General features: G+C 42.1%; 1 protein-coding gene across 7 annotated transcripts in view; it reads left to right on the forward strand.

The window, feature by feature from the left end:
- The window catches only part of LOC109891390 (eukaryotic translation initiation factor 4B), a 32,316-nt gene extending 13,117 nt beyond the window's left edge, over positions 1-19,199 (forward strand). The window contains exons 7-15 of one of the 7 annotated variants that reach the window (XM_020483880.2): positions 118-303; positions 859-1,023; positions 1,190-1,448; positions 2,199-2,302; positions 4,306-4,546; positions 4,678-4,712; positions 5,929-6,058; positions 7,984-8,056; positions 18,474-18,963. In XM_020483880.2, the coding sequence (XP_020339469.1) occupies positions 118-303; positions 859-1,023; positions 1,190-1,448; positions 2,199-2,302; positions 4,306-4,546; positions 4,678-4,712; positions 5,929-6,058; positions 7,984-8,056; positions 18,474-18,554 (1,274 nt within the window). In that variant the 3' untranslated portion in view covers positions 18,555-18,963. Of the gene's footprint in view, positions 1-117; positions 304-858; positions 1,024-1,189; positions 1,449-2,198; positions 2,303-4,305; positions 4,547-4,677; positions 4,713-5,928; positions 6,059-7,983; positions 8,057-18,473 lie in introns of all 7 variants that reach the window. The other 6 variants (XM_020483881.2, XM_031825629.1, XM_031825630.1 and 3 more) reach the window with 6 other exon arrangements.
- The last annotated feature ends 282 nt before the right edge of the window (positions 19,200-19,481 follow it).

Below are 19,481 nucleotides of genomic sequence, written 5' to 3' on the forward strand. Positions count from 1 at the left end.
GTTCTTATCTTCAACCTTACGTTCTGTAACTTTTTCTTAGCATTGCTTAGATCTCAACAGGCAGGCAGGCAGGCTTAGATCTCAACAGGCAGGCAATTTTCTTTCTGTCCCCCTCAGGGTCACGCGACCGCTATGGAGACCGTGACGGGCCGAGACGGGACAATGACCGTGGATTTGGCGGCGACCGGGACCGCGGATTTGGCGGCGACCGGGACCGCGGATTTGGCGGCGACCGGGACGGCGGCAGAGACCGCGGCTTCGGCGGCAGGGACCGCTATGACGACCGGGGAGGTGAGAGCGGAGGTGAAACCACTGCTCAAAACTTAAAGCATATCATCGACACTCTAGAATAGGCTTCACTTTGTTATCCAGATCCTCCTCTGTCAGATTGTCATCAGTCCATCAATCCTCCTGAATGATTATGAATGTCAATCCATATGCTCTTTTTTTGCTCTTTGCCTTGCTTAGGACTAATTCTCACAGGAAAACTGACTAATGGCACTTCCCGACAGTGCGTTTTTGAAAATCGGAATGTCTTGATGTATGCTAAAACAAATCGCAGCTGATAAATCATGATGATTTTCTATCTGAAGGGTGTTCTCACTTTGCGACTTACAGCTCCCCTGCCGTCGTGACAGTCTGTCATTTCCACTAGTATAAATAGTTCAGCATTTATACTTTCTCTCAAACCGACACACCATGCTGAGTAGCAAAGTTTAGGTCCTGCAGTTACATCGATCTGACTGTGGTTGCTGGTGCTAAAATCTATTCGTTTCTCAAGTGTGGCAGCTGTATTTTTTTTGTTCTGTGAACAGCTTGTAAATTCTTGGCCCTTGTACTCCCTCTACTCCACCACAGCCTTTGGCTCCCGCAGGGACCGGGATGATGGCGGGCGACGTGCCTTTGGCAGTGGCTACCGCCGTGATGATGACGGGGGTGGTGGTGGCCGCTACGGGGATCGGGATCGCTACGGCGGGGACCGAGAGGACCGATATGAGAGGCGCGAGGAGAGAGGTGGTGAGGGTAATTGACCCTCAAATTACATTCAATACTGAGTAGTGTTGTATTATATAATATGAACAGGTCTCCCTTGGTGATGTATTCAAGGTTCAAATACAGATTAAATTAATGCAAAATATGTCATCCTTATAACCCATATGCACTGTTACACCCTTCCCTCCACACCCAGGTGGTCCCACCCAGAGACCCAAGCTAGTCCTGAAGCCACGCAGCACGCCCAAGGAGGAGGAGCAGGCCCGCAGCGGTGGTGGGGGACCTGCCCCAGCTGCTCCAGCGACTGCCCCCAGCTCTGGCCGTGCCTCCATCTTCGGAGCAGCCAAGCCCGTGGACACTGCAGCCAAGGAGCGGGAGGTGGAGGAGAAACTCCAGAGGCAGCTGGAAGAGGACAAGTCCAGGGGCTTTGATAGAAAACCCCGTGACAGAGACAGGTGAGGGGTTGAGGGTGTAGCTGGAAAGTGCCAGAGCTGAAATGTTCTCTCAAATTGTGCACAAATTTGTTTACGTCCCTGTTAGTGAGCATTTCTTCTTTGCCAAGATAATCCATCCACCTGACAGGTGTGGCACATCAAGAAGCTGATTAAACAGCCTGATCATTACACAGGTGCACCTTGGGCTGTGGACAATAAAAGGCCACTCTAAATTGTGCTGTTTTGTCACTACTCAATGCCACAAGTTGAGGGAGCGTGCAATTGACATGCTGACTGCAGGAATGTCCACCTGAACAGTTGCCAGAGAATTAAATGTTAATTTCTTTACCATAAGCCGCCTCCATTTTAGAGAATTTGGCAGTGCAGCAGGCCACGTGTAACCATGCCAGCCCAGGACCTCCACATCTGGCTTTTTTACCTGGGGTGTCGTCTGAGACCAGCCACCCAAACAGCTGATGAAACTGAGGAGTATTTCTGTCTGTAATAAAGCCCTTTTGTGGGGAAAACTTGTTGTGGGCTCAGCTCTCCAGGGGTTGGGCTCGGCTCTCCAGGGGGTGGGCCTATGCCCACCCGAGGCTGCACCGCTGTCCAGTCATGTGAAATCCATAGATTAGGGCCTAATTAACTTATTTCAATTGTCTGATTTCCTTATTTGAACTGTAACTTAGTAAAATATTTGAAATTGCTGTATGTTGCGTTTTTACATTTTTGTTGAATATATTTACCCAATCTTTCTCTTCTCGTGCATAGGGACCCAAGTTGGAGGAGTGAGGAGCCACTTTCTGAGCGACCTGTAACACGCTCCCGCACAGGAAGTGAGTCATCACAGACTGGAAGTACATCTGGAGGAAGAGGTGATCAACCATATTAATCTTCTGAGTTTTATCCAGTTCTCTTTAGTCTCTTTGCTTGTGGTGTGAGCACGCATACATGATCAACTTTTAAATGTGACCACACTATCCATTGTATTTTCACTGTAGATATGTTTTCTGTCAGCTATCAAATTAGTGGTTCCTTGCAACAGCCACTCCTTTTCAGCAGTATTTCAAGGAATGCGTATCTATGGTGTGATCTGTTTGCTTAAATATGTGTTTATATACAGTACCAGTCAAAATTTTAGGGTACCAACACATTCAAGTGTTTTTCTTTATTTTTACTATTTTCTACATTGCAGAATAATAGTGACATCAAAACTATGAAATAACACACATGGAATCATGTAGTAACCCAAAAAGATTTACTTTTGAGATTCTTCAAAGTAGCTACCCTTTGCCTTGACGACAGCTTAGCACATTCTTGGCATTCTTTCAAGAAGCTTCATGAGTTAGTCACCTGGAATGCTTGAAGGAGTTCCCACATATGGTGAGCACTTGTTGGCTGCTTTTCCTTCACTCTGCGGTCCAACTCATCCCAAACCATCTCAATTGGGTTGAGGTTGGGTGATTGTGTAGGCCAGGTCATCAGATGCAGCACTCCATCACTCTCTTTCTTGGTCAAATAGCCCTTACACAGTCTGGAGGTGTGTTGGGTCAGTGTCCTGTTGAAAAACAAATGATTGTCCCACTAAGTGCAAACCAGATGGGATGATGTATTGCTGCAGAATGTGGTAGCAATGCTGGTTAACGGTGCCTTGAATTCTAAATAAATCAGTGTCACCAGCAAAGCACCATCACTCCACCACCTCCATGCTTCACGGTGGGAACCACACATGCGACGATCACCTTCTCTGAGTCTCACAGAGGCATTGCGGTTGGAACCAAAAATCTCAGTTGGACTCTTCATACCAAAGGACAGATTTTCACTGGTCTAATTGCTCATACGTACATTGCTTATGTTTCTTGGCCCAAGAAAGTCTCTTATTGGTGTCCTTCATTTGTGGTTTCTTTGCATCAATTCGACCATGAACACCTGATTCACAGTCTCCTCTGAATAGTTGATTTTGAGATTAAGGGTGCATGATATCTCGGTAAACATATTCGCTATAAATGCCAACATCGGTATCGGCCCAATGTCTAGTTTAACACCAATGTGTTAAACCGATGTCAAAGCTGACGTGCATACCAATATAATGTGGGTAGATTATGTAATGATGCCACAAAAAATACAGCGCTACACATGCAACACAGCATTCCTAACCCAGCCCACAATGTCTGCGGTGTGGATCTATTTTGAAGTTTCGAAGGAAGATAACAAAAAGGCCATATGCAACGTTTGTGCTGCTGTTATTTCCTGAGGGGAGAAAGTCCAATACCACAAATGTAATTACTCATTTGAAAGTGCATCATCCCCAGACGTTCAGCGACTACCTCCAACAACTAAACGAGTTCAAGTCGAGCAGTCATTTGAAAGAGTAAGAATTTCAGCGAGACAACTCAAAAGCTCAATTCATTAACGGCAAGATAATGGATTTCATTGCCCTTGACAATCAGCCGTTCTCTGTCGTGGATGGTGTTGGCTTTCGCCGACTGGTCGAGCACCTTGAGAATGGTAAAGTGTGGCTACTTTGAAGAATCTCATATAAAATATATTTTGATTTGAACATGTTTTTGGTTATTTTATGATTCCATGTGTGTTATTTCATAGTTTTGATGTCTATTCTACAATGTAGAAAATAGTAAAAAATAAAGAGAAACCCTTGAATGAGTACTTCCGACTGTTACTGTGTGTGTGCCTTCCTTTCCTCTTCATTCTGCACCGACCTAAATAGACGGCATGGGTGAATGTAACGTGTATTCCATTTTAGCCAATTTGTTTTCAATACAAGTTAAAGGAGAGGAGCAGAGGTGTAGCCCCTTCTACGCCCGAGACAACCCAAACAGTCAGTTTTAATACTGAAATCTCACCCTCTTTTGTCCAGTCTCGCGGCGCAGAGAGAGCGAGCGATCGGTTGAGAACGAAGTATTCAGTGGTAAGGAGGATGACCCTCCCTCTCCCGGAGCTCGCCCTACTTCCGCCAACTCTTCCACATCTTCCTCCAAGGAGCCCCTCAAGGTGATGCCCGCACCACCACCCAAGGAGAATGCCTGGGCCAAGCGCCCTGCGGTGAGCGCAGGGTCCACCCCTGTCTCCCCCAGTGACGCGGCATGTCCCAAACTGAGGTCAGAACATGTTCTTATACGTCTTGTATATTGTATAGCATCTGTGGATAACGGTGTGGCCAATTTGTCACATTATTACCAAAAGCCTGTCTTGGAGTTAGCTAAAGGTCTGAATGTCCGGTCTCTTTCAGCTCAAGTTCTGCAGATGAAAGAGGATCTGGAAGGGGTAAGGCACTCGGACTGCAAAGAACTTGTGCTTGTGTGTTTTTGTTAGTGGTTCATTCCAAGTAAGGTGTAATGGAGACTTTGTCCTAATCTAATCCCAGAGTGGACCAACTAGGCCTTTCGGTCCTACTCTCAGATTAAGAGATTTTGCTCTGAAGTCCAGCGTGAGTGTTACTGACACTTTGGGGTTTTATTTACCCCCTCGCCCTTGAATGACTGCTGGATTGTGATATCTAACATCACATTCCAATTCTAAAAGGAAATGATTGATTGTTTCCACTTTCTCGGGGTTTGGTGATTTAGCTAAAGCAGGGGAGATTGGGTGGATTGGGATGAGGCCACAACTTGACTAACATGGATCAAAATAGTGTAGCACTGCCCAATTATGGTCCTGGATGATCTCTCCTGTTGGTTATCTTGCCTGTTTCATTGGCTAGCTATCTCAGGACTCCATATTGCAACTATAAAGCACTGGTCTGAAGGGTTGGCAAAAAGCTATATGGAAGGTCCCAACTACCTTGCCCACTAGTACTTCACAAAATTATTTCAAATTGATTATGTGATGGGACATCAGAAACAACTTTGAAGTATTGGAATCCAGCTCTAATTTACTGAATTATCAGTTGGTATAAAACCCAGGAGAGAAGAGGCAGCAGGAACCAAACTGGGCAGCCCTGGTGTAAAGTTAAAGTGGGGAACCCTTGATCCTGTATGGGTGCAGTGTCTGATTCTTTCCCAGGGTCGTGCTCTGTAGGCACCAAACACCTAATGTTCAACCTTCAACACCCCTTCCCATAAAACATTTAGAAAGTTCTAGTTTGTGCCTCCTGAACATGACCCTGATGTTGTCAAGCTCTTGACATATTTTGCCATTAATATGTGGTTAGTTCCTGGGAAATGAGGTAAGATTATTCATTTTTTAATGGATATGGTTTATTAATCATGTGAAGGTTGTCAGTCAGCAAAAGCAGCAGACCCTGCGGCCATTAAGGAAAATGGGTTCCCTTGGCCAGGGTTGTATTCAAGATCACAGAAGTTAGAAGTGTGAACCTTGCATTTGACAATACATGTTTTTGCTTAACTGCAAATGTTACGATCTTGAATGCAACCCTGGGCCAGAGGCGGCGTGGAATGCTGTTGTGGAGTGTAGCCTTAAGCGGAGTTCCAGCCACCCAAACCCCTCCCTCCATCCTCACTGTTTGGGCTCTCCCTTCCAGACGAGAATAAAGTGGACGGTGTGCGTCGGGACCGGGGCCCCCCACGGGGGAGAGGGGGGGCTGCGGGGCCTGGAGCAGGGCGGGGCCGAGGAGAAGGGGCCAACAGAGATCGACGAAGGGAGGAAGACAGGTCAGCCCAAAACGAGCTGCATTAGTGGAACAGGCAGGGAGGGTAATTGCAGCCAGGGCACCTCTAAAGGCTGGTTTATGGTCGGTACATCAACTGTTGGAAATTAAAAGCAATGCAATTGCCACTATTGTTATTAGAAGTGTGGAAGTGCCTTCACTAGGGCCCAATACTCTCCTCAGTGAGGATATTACGGATGCAAGCTGTAATTTCTCAACTCTTGGCTCTCCCGAACGTGACGGCACAGCATTAGGACTCGCTTACCTCCACTACAAAAGCACAAAATTATAATTTGGAGGATTTGAACATGTCACAAACACTGAAGTTAGAAGTGTTTGAAGTGTTGACTTATGTAAATATTGACAAAATAATTGATGCGGCTACAGAACAGGGGTCTCTTACAGTAGCTTGCAGCCCACCTAATGAGTATCTTGCCAAACAATTTTGAAAGTACATGCAATTTTCACGTGTTCTACCGCAAACTTTCATTAACAAATCTCAAGTGTCAGACACCCCAAGCTCCCAACAAGCCAAAACTAACACTATCTGCCAATTAATTTCCAGCAATATTGCCCCTGTCTGTGTGATGCACACGTTTGTCTGTCACTCTGATGTGATAACTGCCTTGTGGGTTGACACATACTTTCCCCAAAACTTTCTCAATTAAATGTTAGTAAGTACATTTGTATCTCTTTATTTGCAAACATTATGACATGAGCAGCAGCAGTACAAAATCATTGCTAGACCAGCAAATTAGATGGCACATTCATTCCTAAAGGGGAATTTAACTTCTTTTTTTTAAATACAAAATCCGAGCTACATTTAAAATAAAATAAAAATCTGATTAAAGCATGGACATGTACTCTGAACATCCAATTTTGTTTCTCTATGAACAACAAATTGTGTGAATCCCCCAAAAAATGTAAAACCAGAATTTGACTGAACTTAATTTGAGTATATTAAACATTTTAGGGGAAAATCTGATTTTATTGGGCCCCCCTTTAGAGTAGGTTAAAACAAACATTGTTTTACCAAGTATATTGGCAGAACTTAGTGAGCTACTTTCTCTTGTACACTAAAGACCTGGGGAGGAGTTGCAGGCGAGTTACAGGTGAGAGGAGAATGTGCCTATTTGAAAGATGGCTTGTGACGGTAAAAAAAAAAAAAGTAGCTCTCATGCTAGAAAAGGTTGCAGACCCCTTGTAGTTACTTGTTATGGTAACCTTAATATAACTTAATAACAGAACCGATTTAGTTTTAGGGAATAAAATAAGTGTTTAGCTTGCTAATTCCATGAACAAAAATATCCCTGGTTAAAGTACTGGCTGATTTTTGCCTTTAAAAAAAAAATTGTGTCTTGCAGGCATGAGTAGATGTGGTTGTTTTCTTGTTTCTTTCGCAAGCTCCTCTTTAAACTGGATGGAAGTGGTTTAGGTTGTGTTCATAGCCATATTTTTTCACACCGATGTTAGGCAGTGATCCTCGATTCCTTTCCCTAACATAACACTTTTTTAAAAAGCAAGCCCCATACAATCACACCTAAGTTTGATCATTAGTTGAGTAGGCAAGCTTGTGTGGGGGTATGGTTAGCAGATGTTAATGCGAGTGTAGCGAAATGCTTGTGCTTCTAGTTCCGACAATGCAGTAATGTGTCATGTTTGGGGTAGCCTACTTGAGGACCGAAGCAATCACTCCTGTTGATGACTAACTGTTAACCAGCCTTTAGAGGTTATATGGGAGATTGTGAGGGTGTGAATACTATTAGTCTTCTCCTGCATTTACAGTTATGAGTGGATTATAATGGATCAATTTGACTGGGAATGATTTGGTGTCATACTGTTGAACGGTGTGCTAGTGCACTCACAGGCTCTGACCCTTAAGACTTAGCTGGACAGTGAAGTTTAACTTAGTGTTTATTCTGATTGTAGAAAGGATAACAGAAGAGATCGGGACTCAAGACCAGCACCAGAGCCAAAGAAATACGAAGAGTCCCCAACTCCCGTGAGTCCTGGTGTCACATCAAGTGCTCTTGACCCACCCCATAGTGGATTTGGATTTTCCTCAAACTCCCACACACTGTTGTTCAGCAGGAGTCAAAGGTTTTGAAAACTGAACGATCTCGTCTTTCACTGAACCTGTCCCCCAAATTGTCTTCAGTCCTTTACCCCATAATCTTGTCACATTGGCTTCAGTGTTCTACTGAAACTGCCTATGGTAGCACCCTTTTAGAGTATCCCTCAATGTCGCCAGATTTTTCCTCAGTCTTTGTTTGTTCTTCTGTCTTTTTGGCTTTTATTGCAAAATTCACACATCAGGGAAAAACATGGGTCCCGCTTACTGAAAAGTTTACTGATATTTGTATAAATAGTTATCCATACATATTGTGGGGGTGATAAACATTGGTTAAAGCTCAATGTTAGTCAATTCTCCCAACCATCATATCTAAGCCAATCAATTTGATTGGAGATACACAACACACTCCCTGCCTCTCGTCCTGAGCTGTTCCGGCCTTTACCGAGAACGACATACTGGATGTCTTTAACAGGGTCATTAGCAATTGACTGAGTATTTTCTGTGCCTACCTAGCTCAAATTCTAGGGATCGGATTAAAATGAGGTTATAGCATCCATAAGTGACAATTTGATTTGAGGATTGACTGTTAACTGTTTCACCTATGTTCAATTTCTAATTTCTCTCATGCTCATTTCTGTCCATTTAAGAACCAATTAGGTGCTACCCTTTTGTAGCATTTCTGACAATGCTAACATCTTTTCAGCTCAATCTGAGTTCTAAAACTGGAACCAACAACTCTGTTGCTGCACAACAGTAGCAGCTAGCTAGCAGCTGTAGCTAGCTAGCTAGCTAGCTAGCTAACCGCAGTTGGATGAGAAGCAAGCTACAAGTATAAGGTTGTTAGCGAGATGGGTATATTTTGCTATGGGGGATTTTTCATATGGCTGAAGTCATCTGTAAATTACACTGAACAAAAATCTAAACGCAACATGTAAAGTGTTGGCCTCATGTTTTATGAGCTGAAATATTAAACAAACAAATGTTTTTCATATGCACAAAAAGCGTATTAATCATGTTGTGCACAAATGAGTTTACATCTTTGTTCGTGAGCGTTCATTTTTTGCCAAGATAAGCGATCCACCTGCCATGTATCGCATATCAAGAAGCTGATTTAGCAGCATGATCATTACACCGGTGCAACATGTGCTAGGACAATGTAAGGCAGCTCTAAAATGTGAAGTTTTGGCACAACAATGCCACAGGTGTCAAGTTGAGGAAGCATGCAGTTGGCTTGCTGACTGCAGGAATGTCCACCAGAGCTTTTGCCAGATAATTGAATGTTCATTTCTCTACCATAAGCCGCCGCAATGTCATTTTAGAGAATTTGGCAGTTTGTCCAAATGGCCTCACAATCAGACCATGTGTATGGTGTTGTGTAGGTTTGTTGATGTCAACGTTGTGAACAGAGAGCTCCGTGGTGGTTATGGTATGGGCAGGCATAAGCGAAGGACAACAAACACAATGGCAATATGAATGCAGAAATACCGTGACGAGATCCACAATTCCTGGAAGCTAAAAATGTTCCAGTTCTTCCATGGCTTGCATACTCTCCAGGCATGTCACCCATTGAGCATGAGTTTGGGACGCTCTTGGATTAACGTGCTCAACGTATTCCACTTTCCACCAATATCCATAAACTTCCCACAGCCATTGAAGAGGAGTGGGAAAACATTCCATAGGCCAAAATCAACTCCATGTGAAGATGTCACACCAGATACTGATTGGTTTTCTGATCAATGCCCCTACCTTTTCATTTTTAAACTACTGTATCTGTGACAAACATGCCTATCTGTATTCCCAATCATGTGAAATCTATAGATTAGGTCCTAATGCATTTATTTTAATTGAATGATTTCCTTATGAACTAACTCAGTAAAATCTTTGAAATTGTTGCATGTTTGGTTTTATATTCTTTGTTCAGTGCTTTTGGGAAGTATTCAGAAGCCTCGACTTTTTCTACATTTTGTTAAGTTATTCCAAAATTGATTACATTGTGTGTGTCCCCCATAAATCTACACAGAATACCCCATAATGACAAAGCAAAAACGGGCTTTAAATGTTTGCTCATGTTTAATTTTACATAAGTATTCAGACCCTTTACTCAGTACGTTGTTGAAGCACCTTTGACAGCGACTACAGCCTCGAGTCTTCTTGGGTATGACGCTACAAGCTTTGCACATGTATTTGGGAGTTTCTTACATTCTTCCCTGCAGATCCACTCGAGCGATGTTGGGTGGATGGGGAGTGTTGCTGCACAGCTATTTTCAGGTCTCCAGAGATGTTCCATCGGGTTGAAGTCCGAGCTCTGGCTGGGCCTCTCAAGGACATTGAGTGTTGTCCCGATGCTACACTTATATTGTCTTGGCTGTGTGCTTAGTGCCTTGCAAAAGTATTCATCCCCACTGGCATTTTTCCTATTTTGTTGCATTACAACCTGTAATTTAAATGGATTTTTAATTTGGATTATATGTAATGGACAAACACAACAGTCCAAATTAGTGAAATGAAAAAAATAACTTGTTTAAAACCTCTCTGGGATATGTGGGACGCTAGCGTCCCACCTGGCCAAAAGCCAGGGAAAATGCACAGGTCCAAATTCAAATAAATTACTGTAAAAATCTTACTTTCATTAAATCACACATTCAAGATAGCAAATTTAAAGTTACACTTGTTGTGAATCCAGCCAACATGTCAGATTTCAAAAAGTTATTTTTTGACGAAAGCAAACTATGCTCTTATCTGAGAATAGCACCTCCGTAAACAAAGAGAGAAACCATATTTCAACCCTGCAGGCACGACACAAAACACAGTTTTGGCAAACTCCAAGTGGGCTGTCGTGCCTTTTACTGAAGAGTTTCTTCCGTCTGGCCACTCTACCAGAAATGCCTGATTAGTGGAGTGCTGCGGAGATTGGAGAACCTTCCAGAAGGACAACCATCTCCACAGAGGAACTCTAGAGCTCTGTCCGAATGACCATCGGGTTCATGGTCACCTCCCTGACCATGGCCCTTGTTCCCTGATTTGCTCAGTTTGGCCAAGCGGCCAGCTCTAGGAAGAGTATTGGTGGTTCCAAACTTCCATTTAAGAATGGAGGCCATTGTGTTCTTGGACCTTCAATGCTGCAGAAATTAGTTTGGTACCCTTTCCCAGATCTGTGCCTCAACACAATCCTGTCTCAGTGCTCTACGGACAATTCCATCGAATTCATGGCTTGGTTTTTGCTCTGACATGCACTGTCAACTGTGGATTCTTTTATAGACAGGTGTGTGTGCCTTTCCAAATCCATGTCCAATCAATTGAATTTACCACAGGTGGACTCCAAATAAGTTGTGGCAAGATCTCAAGGATGATAAATGGTAACAGGATGCACCTGAACTCAATTTCGAGTCTCATAGCGCAAGGTCTGAATACTAATGTAAATAAGGGTATTTAGTTTTTTTAAATTAATTTGGCAAAATTACTAAATCTTTTCACTTTGTAATAATGGAGTATTGTGTGTAGATTGAGTGTGTGTGTGTATATATATATATATATATATATATATTTTTTTTTTTTTAAATCCATTTTAGAATAAGGCCGTAACATAACAAAAAAGTCAAGGGGTCTGAATTCCAGATGGCAAATGTCCTTTGCTGCTATTACAGCCAGTAACTGTAAGCCAACAAGACTGTACCAATGTTGACTTCAAATTCAGTAGCTACATTCCATAAAGCATAGCTAGCTAAGCAAAGTGCATTCTCAACACCAAACTTTGATAAACCGCCATGCTGCAAACCTTATAATACTTTCAATTGGCATGCTCATCTAGTTACTCCAGCATGATAGTCAAACTGGCTAGATGCCTATGTGTGCAGCCAGATTTTCAGGTTCATTAGAAACACTGCTAGCGAGCCTACATTTCTTCAACCAAGATAAGCCTATACCAACACAAACTGTAGCTGATTTTAAAACGAATCGTCTTGCTAAGAGATTGTTAGCTATGTTGAATCTAAACCCGGCCAATGCACATGCAAGTAGCCCATTGGCAGTGCATTGCTGTGAGTGTACACATGCCAGCTATTTAATTAGCTAGATCAACACACGAGACCGACACGTTGCTGCTCTAGCATCCAGGACAAATTCCAGAGCTTAACTTATGATTCGTTCATTCAGTACATGCTCTTTCCATGTAATTTTCTTAGCACTAACTTTGATTCAAAAGGTATTAACCAATTTATTTAACTGGGCATGTCCGTTAAGAACAAATGTATTATTTATGATGGCCAAACCCTAACCCGGACAACACTGGGCCAATTGTGTCGCCGCCCTATGGGACCCCAATCACGGCTAGTTGTGATACAGCCTGGAATCAAACTAGGGTCTGTGGTGACTCCTCTAGCCACTCGGGAGTCCAATCAACCGTGTCAAGTTAGTTCAGTGTGTCCCCAGAAATCTGAACCCAGTACGAATGACTTTTTAAGACTATTTTCCCAGATATATTTTAGACAATGTTTCAAATATATTTTCCTGACGTTAAAGCTTATTTTCCGGATGTTGAAATCGGGTATTTTGGGGGGTTCTGAATTAATATTTACTATTATACTATTGCAATAATACTACTTTTTTTTTGCTCTGCTGCAGTGGTTTTCAAACCTCTCCTCGGAACCCCAGACTTTTCACAATTTTGCTTTAGCTCTGATATAGTTATTCAAGAGGTTGAGAATTAGTTGACTCGGGTGCTAGCTCTGGAATAGATCAATTACATGGAACGGCCTGGGGTCCCCATAGAGAAGTTTGATTACCTCTACTGTGCTGACCATATCTGAATCCATCATTAGATGATGATTGGTTCAGATTTGGTCCAGAACTAAAATCAACATCCGTGGACGAGATTCCCTAAATACACTGCTTCGATACAGCTAAGACCCTGTAGCACGTTAGGATAATTTGTTTAAGGTTAGGGAAAGAGTTGGCAAAAATGCTCTCCCTAACCCGTTGTAAAAATGTCCTTGTCTCGAAATGGTGTGTTTTTAGGGAAATCGAGGCCGGCCCGGGCCGCACCAAAAATAAACCCCAAAAAACACATCCGGGCAGGACGGAAAAGACAAGCAAAAGACCTTGGTGTAGGTCCCCTTAGTGGGAAGTAGCCATCAACAAGTAAACAAAACTTTCCAATTGCACTCAGCCAAATGATTAAGTCACTTACAGGAACTGGTATGTGCTAAAGGTAAAATTGATATTCACCCCTCTTTAAAGATAGACTCCCATGTTTTGCATGAATGCATATAGCCATGTCTGAAGTAATAGCCAGGGCCCAGTTTCCTGATAACGATGGAACTTGAGGTTGTTTTTTTTAACGATGCATCTTTAATATAACGTTCGTAGAACTCATCTTTCGCAAAACACGATGTAGGGAGAACTTTCAATAAGTGTGTCGTTAGAGCATGTCTCGATACTGATAGGATCTAAATAAATGTTGTGCTGCTCTCGGATCAGCGTTCTCCATTCAAATCTTGAATGGAGATACTACGACTGATCATCTATGGCTGCAAATATTGAGGTGGCTCACACAAAACCCAAACCGGCTGCGCACATGTCCCCCCACACCAAACATGATCACGACAAGCGGGTTAAAATATCAAAACAAACACGGAACCTATTACATTAATTTGGGGGCAGGTCAAAAAGCATTCAACATTTATGGCAATTTAGCTAGCCAGCTTGCTGTTGCTAGCTAATTTGTCCTGGGATTTAAACATTGAGTTATTTTACCTGAAATGCACAAGGTCCTCTACTCCAACAATTAACCCACACATGAAACGGTCAACCGAATTGTTTCTAGTCATCTCTCCTCCTTTGAGGATTTTTCTTCTTTGTACTTGAGTGGCATCTAAACTTTCATAGTATTACCACGATGACCGACAACAGTTCCTCATTGGTTAAAAGAAGCAATGAGAAGATGGGAGAGGCAGGACTTGCAGCGCGAGCTGCTTCACAAATAGAACTGACTTCTATTTTAGCCCTTTGCAACGCAGATGCTCGCGAGCAGTGTGGGTGCAATAATTGAATAATATAGGTTGCTAAATTTATTTTGCAATGTGAGTGGTGTAGTCAGGGTGTTATTGTAATGCTTAGGCTATGCATTAAATCAAATATTTGTCACATTGCGCACATGTTAGTCCTATACCATGGAATTGAGGCAAAAATTACAGCCTACAATTAGCAAAATGGAACTCAACTGATTGAACATGAAAATGATTTCATTATGATTGAATAATATAGGCTATTTAGCCTATTTGTCTTTAATGCAGTTATCTCGGTTTTCATTTGAAGCATCTTTTTACCCTTTGCTTGTTTATAACAATTGCAAAGACATTAGCAACTTGGTATTGTAGTCAATTTCATTCTGAAGATATCGGTGGTCAGAGACAATTTTGAATCTTTGTTTATCGGGGAGAGTATGTATGAAGTGACATGGAAGGGCAAAAAAATCATTGAACGACCCAGTTAGCTGTTCTACGAGTGCTCTGGGGTAAATTAGTGGTATAAGTGCTACTTTAGTTACAATGGTTTTGGGAAATGGCTCTGAGATTTAACAAGGAGCCTACGAAGGTCCTAACGGTGAATTTACCATGAAGATGCTTTTGCGAAACCGGGTTCTGGACATTAAATTGAGACCATTTACACTTTGAAGTGCAAATTACATTTCTGAAGACACCTTTTGCATGTGGAAATCTAATCACTTTCCGGTGTAAAAACAATGGAAACTAAAAATTGTTAAGTGTGAAGTAAGCATTGGTCTGAAGCAGGAAAATAAAGTAAATTCACATGAGCACCACAATGCATGCTCCACCAAGGTTTTCCATCACACAGCTTTGACCAACTACAGTAGCTATGATGGTCTATTGTACACATTGCTTGAAGTATGCAGGTTGCATAGGATTGAAACCTTCTCACACAGCCTAATTCCTACTCTTCAGATGAATAATGGACTTTACATTGTCCTATTAAAATGTGTAAATACAGTACCAGTCAAAAGTTGACACCTACTCATTCTAGGGTTTTTATTTTCTACAATGTAGAATAATTGTGAATAAAACTATGAAATAACACATGGAATCATTTAGTAACCAAAAAGTGTTAACCAAATCAAAATCTATTTTATATTTGAGATTCTTCAAAGTAGCCACCCTTTGCCTTGACGGCTTCGCATTCTCTCAACCAGCTTCATGAGGCAGTCACCTGGATTGCATGTCAATTAACAGGTGTGCCTTGTTAAAAGTTGTTGAGCCAATCAGTTGTATTTGTATTTATTTAGGATCACCATTAAAATACATTCACAGATTTCACAACAGACTGTGCCCCCTCAGGTCCTTACTCTACCACTACTACATATCTACAGTACAAAATCTGTGTATAGTGCATATGTTATCGTCTGTGTATGCATGTGTCTGTGCCTATGTTTGTTGCTTCGCAGTCCCTGCTGTTCCATAAGGTGTTTTTTATTTTACTGCTTTCATCAGTTACTTGATGTGGAATAGAGTTCCATGTAGTCATTGCTCTATGTAGTACTGTACGCCTCCCAGAGTTTGTTCTGGACTTGGGGAGAGACGTCTTGTGGGGTATGCATGGGTTTCTGAGCTTTGCGCCAGTAGTTCAAATAGACAGCTCGGTGCATTCAACAAGTCAATACCTCTCATAAAAAAAGTAGTGATGAAGTCGATCTCTCCTCTACCTTCGGCCAGGAGAGATTGACATGCATATTATTCATATTAGCTCTGCATCAAAGGCCAGCCGTGCTGCCCTGTTCTGTGCCAATTGCAATTTTCCAAAGTCCTTTCTTGTGGCAACTGACCACACGACTTAACAGTAGTCCAGCTGCGACAAAACTAGGGCCTGTAGGACCTGCCTTGTTGATAGTGTTGTTAAGAAGGCAGAGCAGCACTTTTATTATAGACAGACTTATCCCTATCTTAGCTACTCTTGACTCAATGTTTTGACCATGACAGTTTACAATCCAGGGTTACTTCAAGCAGTTTAGTCATCTCAATTTGTTCAATTTCCATGTGATTTATTACAAGATTTTAGTTGAGATTTAGGGTTTAGTGAATGGTTTGTCCCAAATACAATGCTTTTAGTTTTATAAATATTTAGGACTAACTTATTCCTTGCCACCCACTCTGAAACTAACTTTTCCAAATTGTCAGACCCGGTGGCTTGTCATGTTGATACAATACTTTTTTCACCTTCCATATTCACTTTACAGAATTCAAAATTATAATGCTTGTCTTTCATAATTTGGTCAGATAAACTTGGATGTGTTAATGTTTGTTTCTGGCATGTCATGCCTAAATGTGCTAATCTTGCCAATGAAAAAATAAAGTAGTTAGCTTATTCATCACAAAACCAACTGATATTGCCATCTGATTCAATGAATAATGGAGCTGAGTTGTCCTTTTTTCCCAAAATGTATTTTAACTTCAAGAACTTGGAAAGTTTCTTGAAGTGCAATCTCAAAGACCATCAAGCCCTCAATCTGGCTCTCATGAGTAACTGCACCTCTGATTGCAGCCCAAATAAATGCTTCACAGTAGCAGTTCAAGTAGCAGACACCATCTCAACAGTCACAGTCTCCTCTGAACAGTTGATCAAGCCTTCATGGTTGAATTGCAGCAAAGAACCCACTCCAACAAGAAGACTTGCGTGGGCCAAGAAACACGAGAAATGTCAATTCGACCGGTGAAAGTCTGTCCTATGGTCTGAGTGAATCAAATTTGAGATTTTTTTGTTCAAACCGCCCTATCTTTTTGATACGCAGAGTAGGTAAACGGATGATTCCCGCATGTGGTTGACTGTGAAGCATGGAGGAGGAAGTGTGGGGGTGCTTCGTTGGTGACACTCAGTGATTTTATTCATAATTCAATGCACACTTAACCAGCATGGTTACCACAGTGTTCTGCCGTGATATGCCATCCCACCTGGTGTGCACTTAGTGGGACTGTCATTTGTTTTTCCACGGGACAATGACCCAACACACCTCCAGGCTGTGTAAGGGCTATTTGACCAAGAAGGAGTGTGATGGAGTGCTGCATCAGATGACCTGACCTCCACAATCACCTGACCGCAGAGTGAAGGAAAAGCAGCCAACAAGTGCTCAGCATGTGTGGGAAGTCCTTCAAGACTGTTGGATAAGCATTCCTCATGAAGCTGGTTGAGAGAATGCCAAGAGTGTGCAAAGCTGTCATCAAGGCAAAGGGTGGCTACTTTGAAGAATCTCATATATGAAATATATATTTTGATTTGTTTAGCACTTTTTGGTTACTACATGATTCCATAGTTTTGATGTGTTCCATTTTTTATATTTTTTATTTCACCTTTATTTAACCAGGTAGGCTAGTTGAGAACAAGTTCTCATTTGCAACTGCGACATTCTACAATGTAGGAAATGGTAAAGGAACCTTGAATGAGTAGGTGTCAACTTTTGACTGGTGATGTGTATGTATGTATATATGTCTGAGTGTATTAAACATTATGAACATCTGCTCTTTCCATGAGACTGACCAGGTGAAAGCTGTGATCCCTTTTTATTAATGTCACTTAAATCTACTTCAATCGGTGTAGATGAAGGATGTTTAGGCCTTAAGACACAGATTGTGTACGTGCACCATTCAGAGGCTGAATGGGCAAGAAAATATTTAAGTGCCTTTGAACTGGGTATGGCAGGTGACAGGCGCACCGGATTGTGTCAAGAACTGCAACACTGCTGGGTTTTTCACGCTCTCCAGTTTCACTGTGTGTATCAAGAATATTCTACCACCCAAAGGACATTAGCCAACTTTACAACTGTGGAGTCTGGCCGTGGCTTGCTATATAAAGAAGGTAGACAGGCATAAACTCATTTGGTTACCGTTCGGATGAACTGGGCAAAACAATCGACTAAGCATGGTATGATTGTCGGTGCCTATATGTCAGGAATGGCCTGTCTTCTAGCCTTTTCGCCCACTACTTTGGCTAGAGTTTATTGACAATGGTGCTACAAACAAAAAACAACCAGTCAGTGACAGTTCTGTGGGTGAAAACAGCTTGTTGATTATAGGTAAAAGGAGAATGGCATGAATTGTGCATGCTAACAGGCGGGCCACAAACAGGAATGTAATGGCGCAAATACGTCTCACTTAAATCTGATTTATTTTTTATAATACAATGTGCAGTTTAGGTGCAAATTGTGACATAGTATTTAAGTGTTTGATCTGTTACCTGTAGTAGCACTGTACCATGAAAATACATAACTAAGGACATTTATTGTAATGTGGGACCAAATGAGCAATGTTAGGATCTCTCCTGATCTGAGTTTTTTTTGTTTCAGAAATTCAGCTCAGCCAGTAAATACGCCGCTTTGCTAATGGACAGCGAGCAAGGAGACGACGCGGAGGACAGCGTAGAATAAAGCGAGAGCGGGGGAGTGAAAAGAAGATCCAGTCAATGAAAGAATCTCACATTAAATATGAAAGTCTCCTCACCTGGTGTAGAGGCACCTGGGAGGTCGTCACTCCTACCTACTTTCCTTACTCGTAACCCTCCCTCCCCTCCTCTCCCCTTTTCAGGACTTTTCAGTTTCTTAAAAGAATAGTCATATACTGACTGGTTTTAAATGGAAAGGGAAAGGAATAGTCGACACAAGAAAATATGGAATATTGAATTAATTGTAATAAATAAAAAAAAGTGGGGTAAAAACAAATTGTTTACATTTGTGATGGTATGCGTTGGGCTCCATCCTTCCCAGTGGAAAAGGATGACGTTGGTTACTGGATGCTTGCTTGTCAGCCTGACCTATTAAATCTCATGTGCAGTTAAAAAGGCAGTGTTTTATTTACCTGACAGCTGGCTAAGTAGGATAAAGGTATATATTCTCGCCAATTGGTCCAGCCAATACGGGGGGGGGGGGTATTTTACCCTGCTGGCGGACACTGAACTACGTAAGTGAAGGCAGAGTTTGTCGTTGTAATTGAGTACTGTAGAGCACGGGGAGGTGAATGTCGTCACTAAAACATTTTTTTTAGCTGATCAATAAAGGAGGCATTGTTTTGTGGCAGTTCTAATGTTTCTTAATGATGAAGTTCTCTACCACAAGCATCGAATTTTTTTTTACTCCTTCTAGCTGGTCTGTTGAGTGGAGCAATCGGCATTTGCCACCAGACTACTAAATTGCAAATCGAGTGCCAGCTCTGCCCACACAGCTAATAACCAGACATCCTCTGGAAAAGAGCGCACCCAATGAAAGTCTACCTTTGAGAAATGTCTGAAGCTGGTACTAGTGTAGGACAGAACTTTAGCCAGCAAGCAGTGCTACTGATCTATTGAGATGTACTGGGAA

Source organism: Oncorhynchus kisutch, linkage group LG5 (genome assembly GCF_002021735.2).
Source record: "Oncorhynchus kisutch isolate 150728-3 linkage group LG5, Okis_V2, whole genome shotgun sequence".
NCBI classification, from domain to species: domain Eukaryota; kingdom Metazoa; phylum Chordata; class Actinopteri; order Salmoniformes; family Salmonidae; genus Oncorhynchus; species Oncorhynchus kisutch.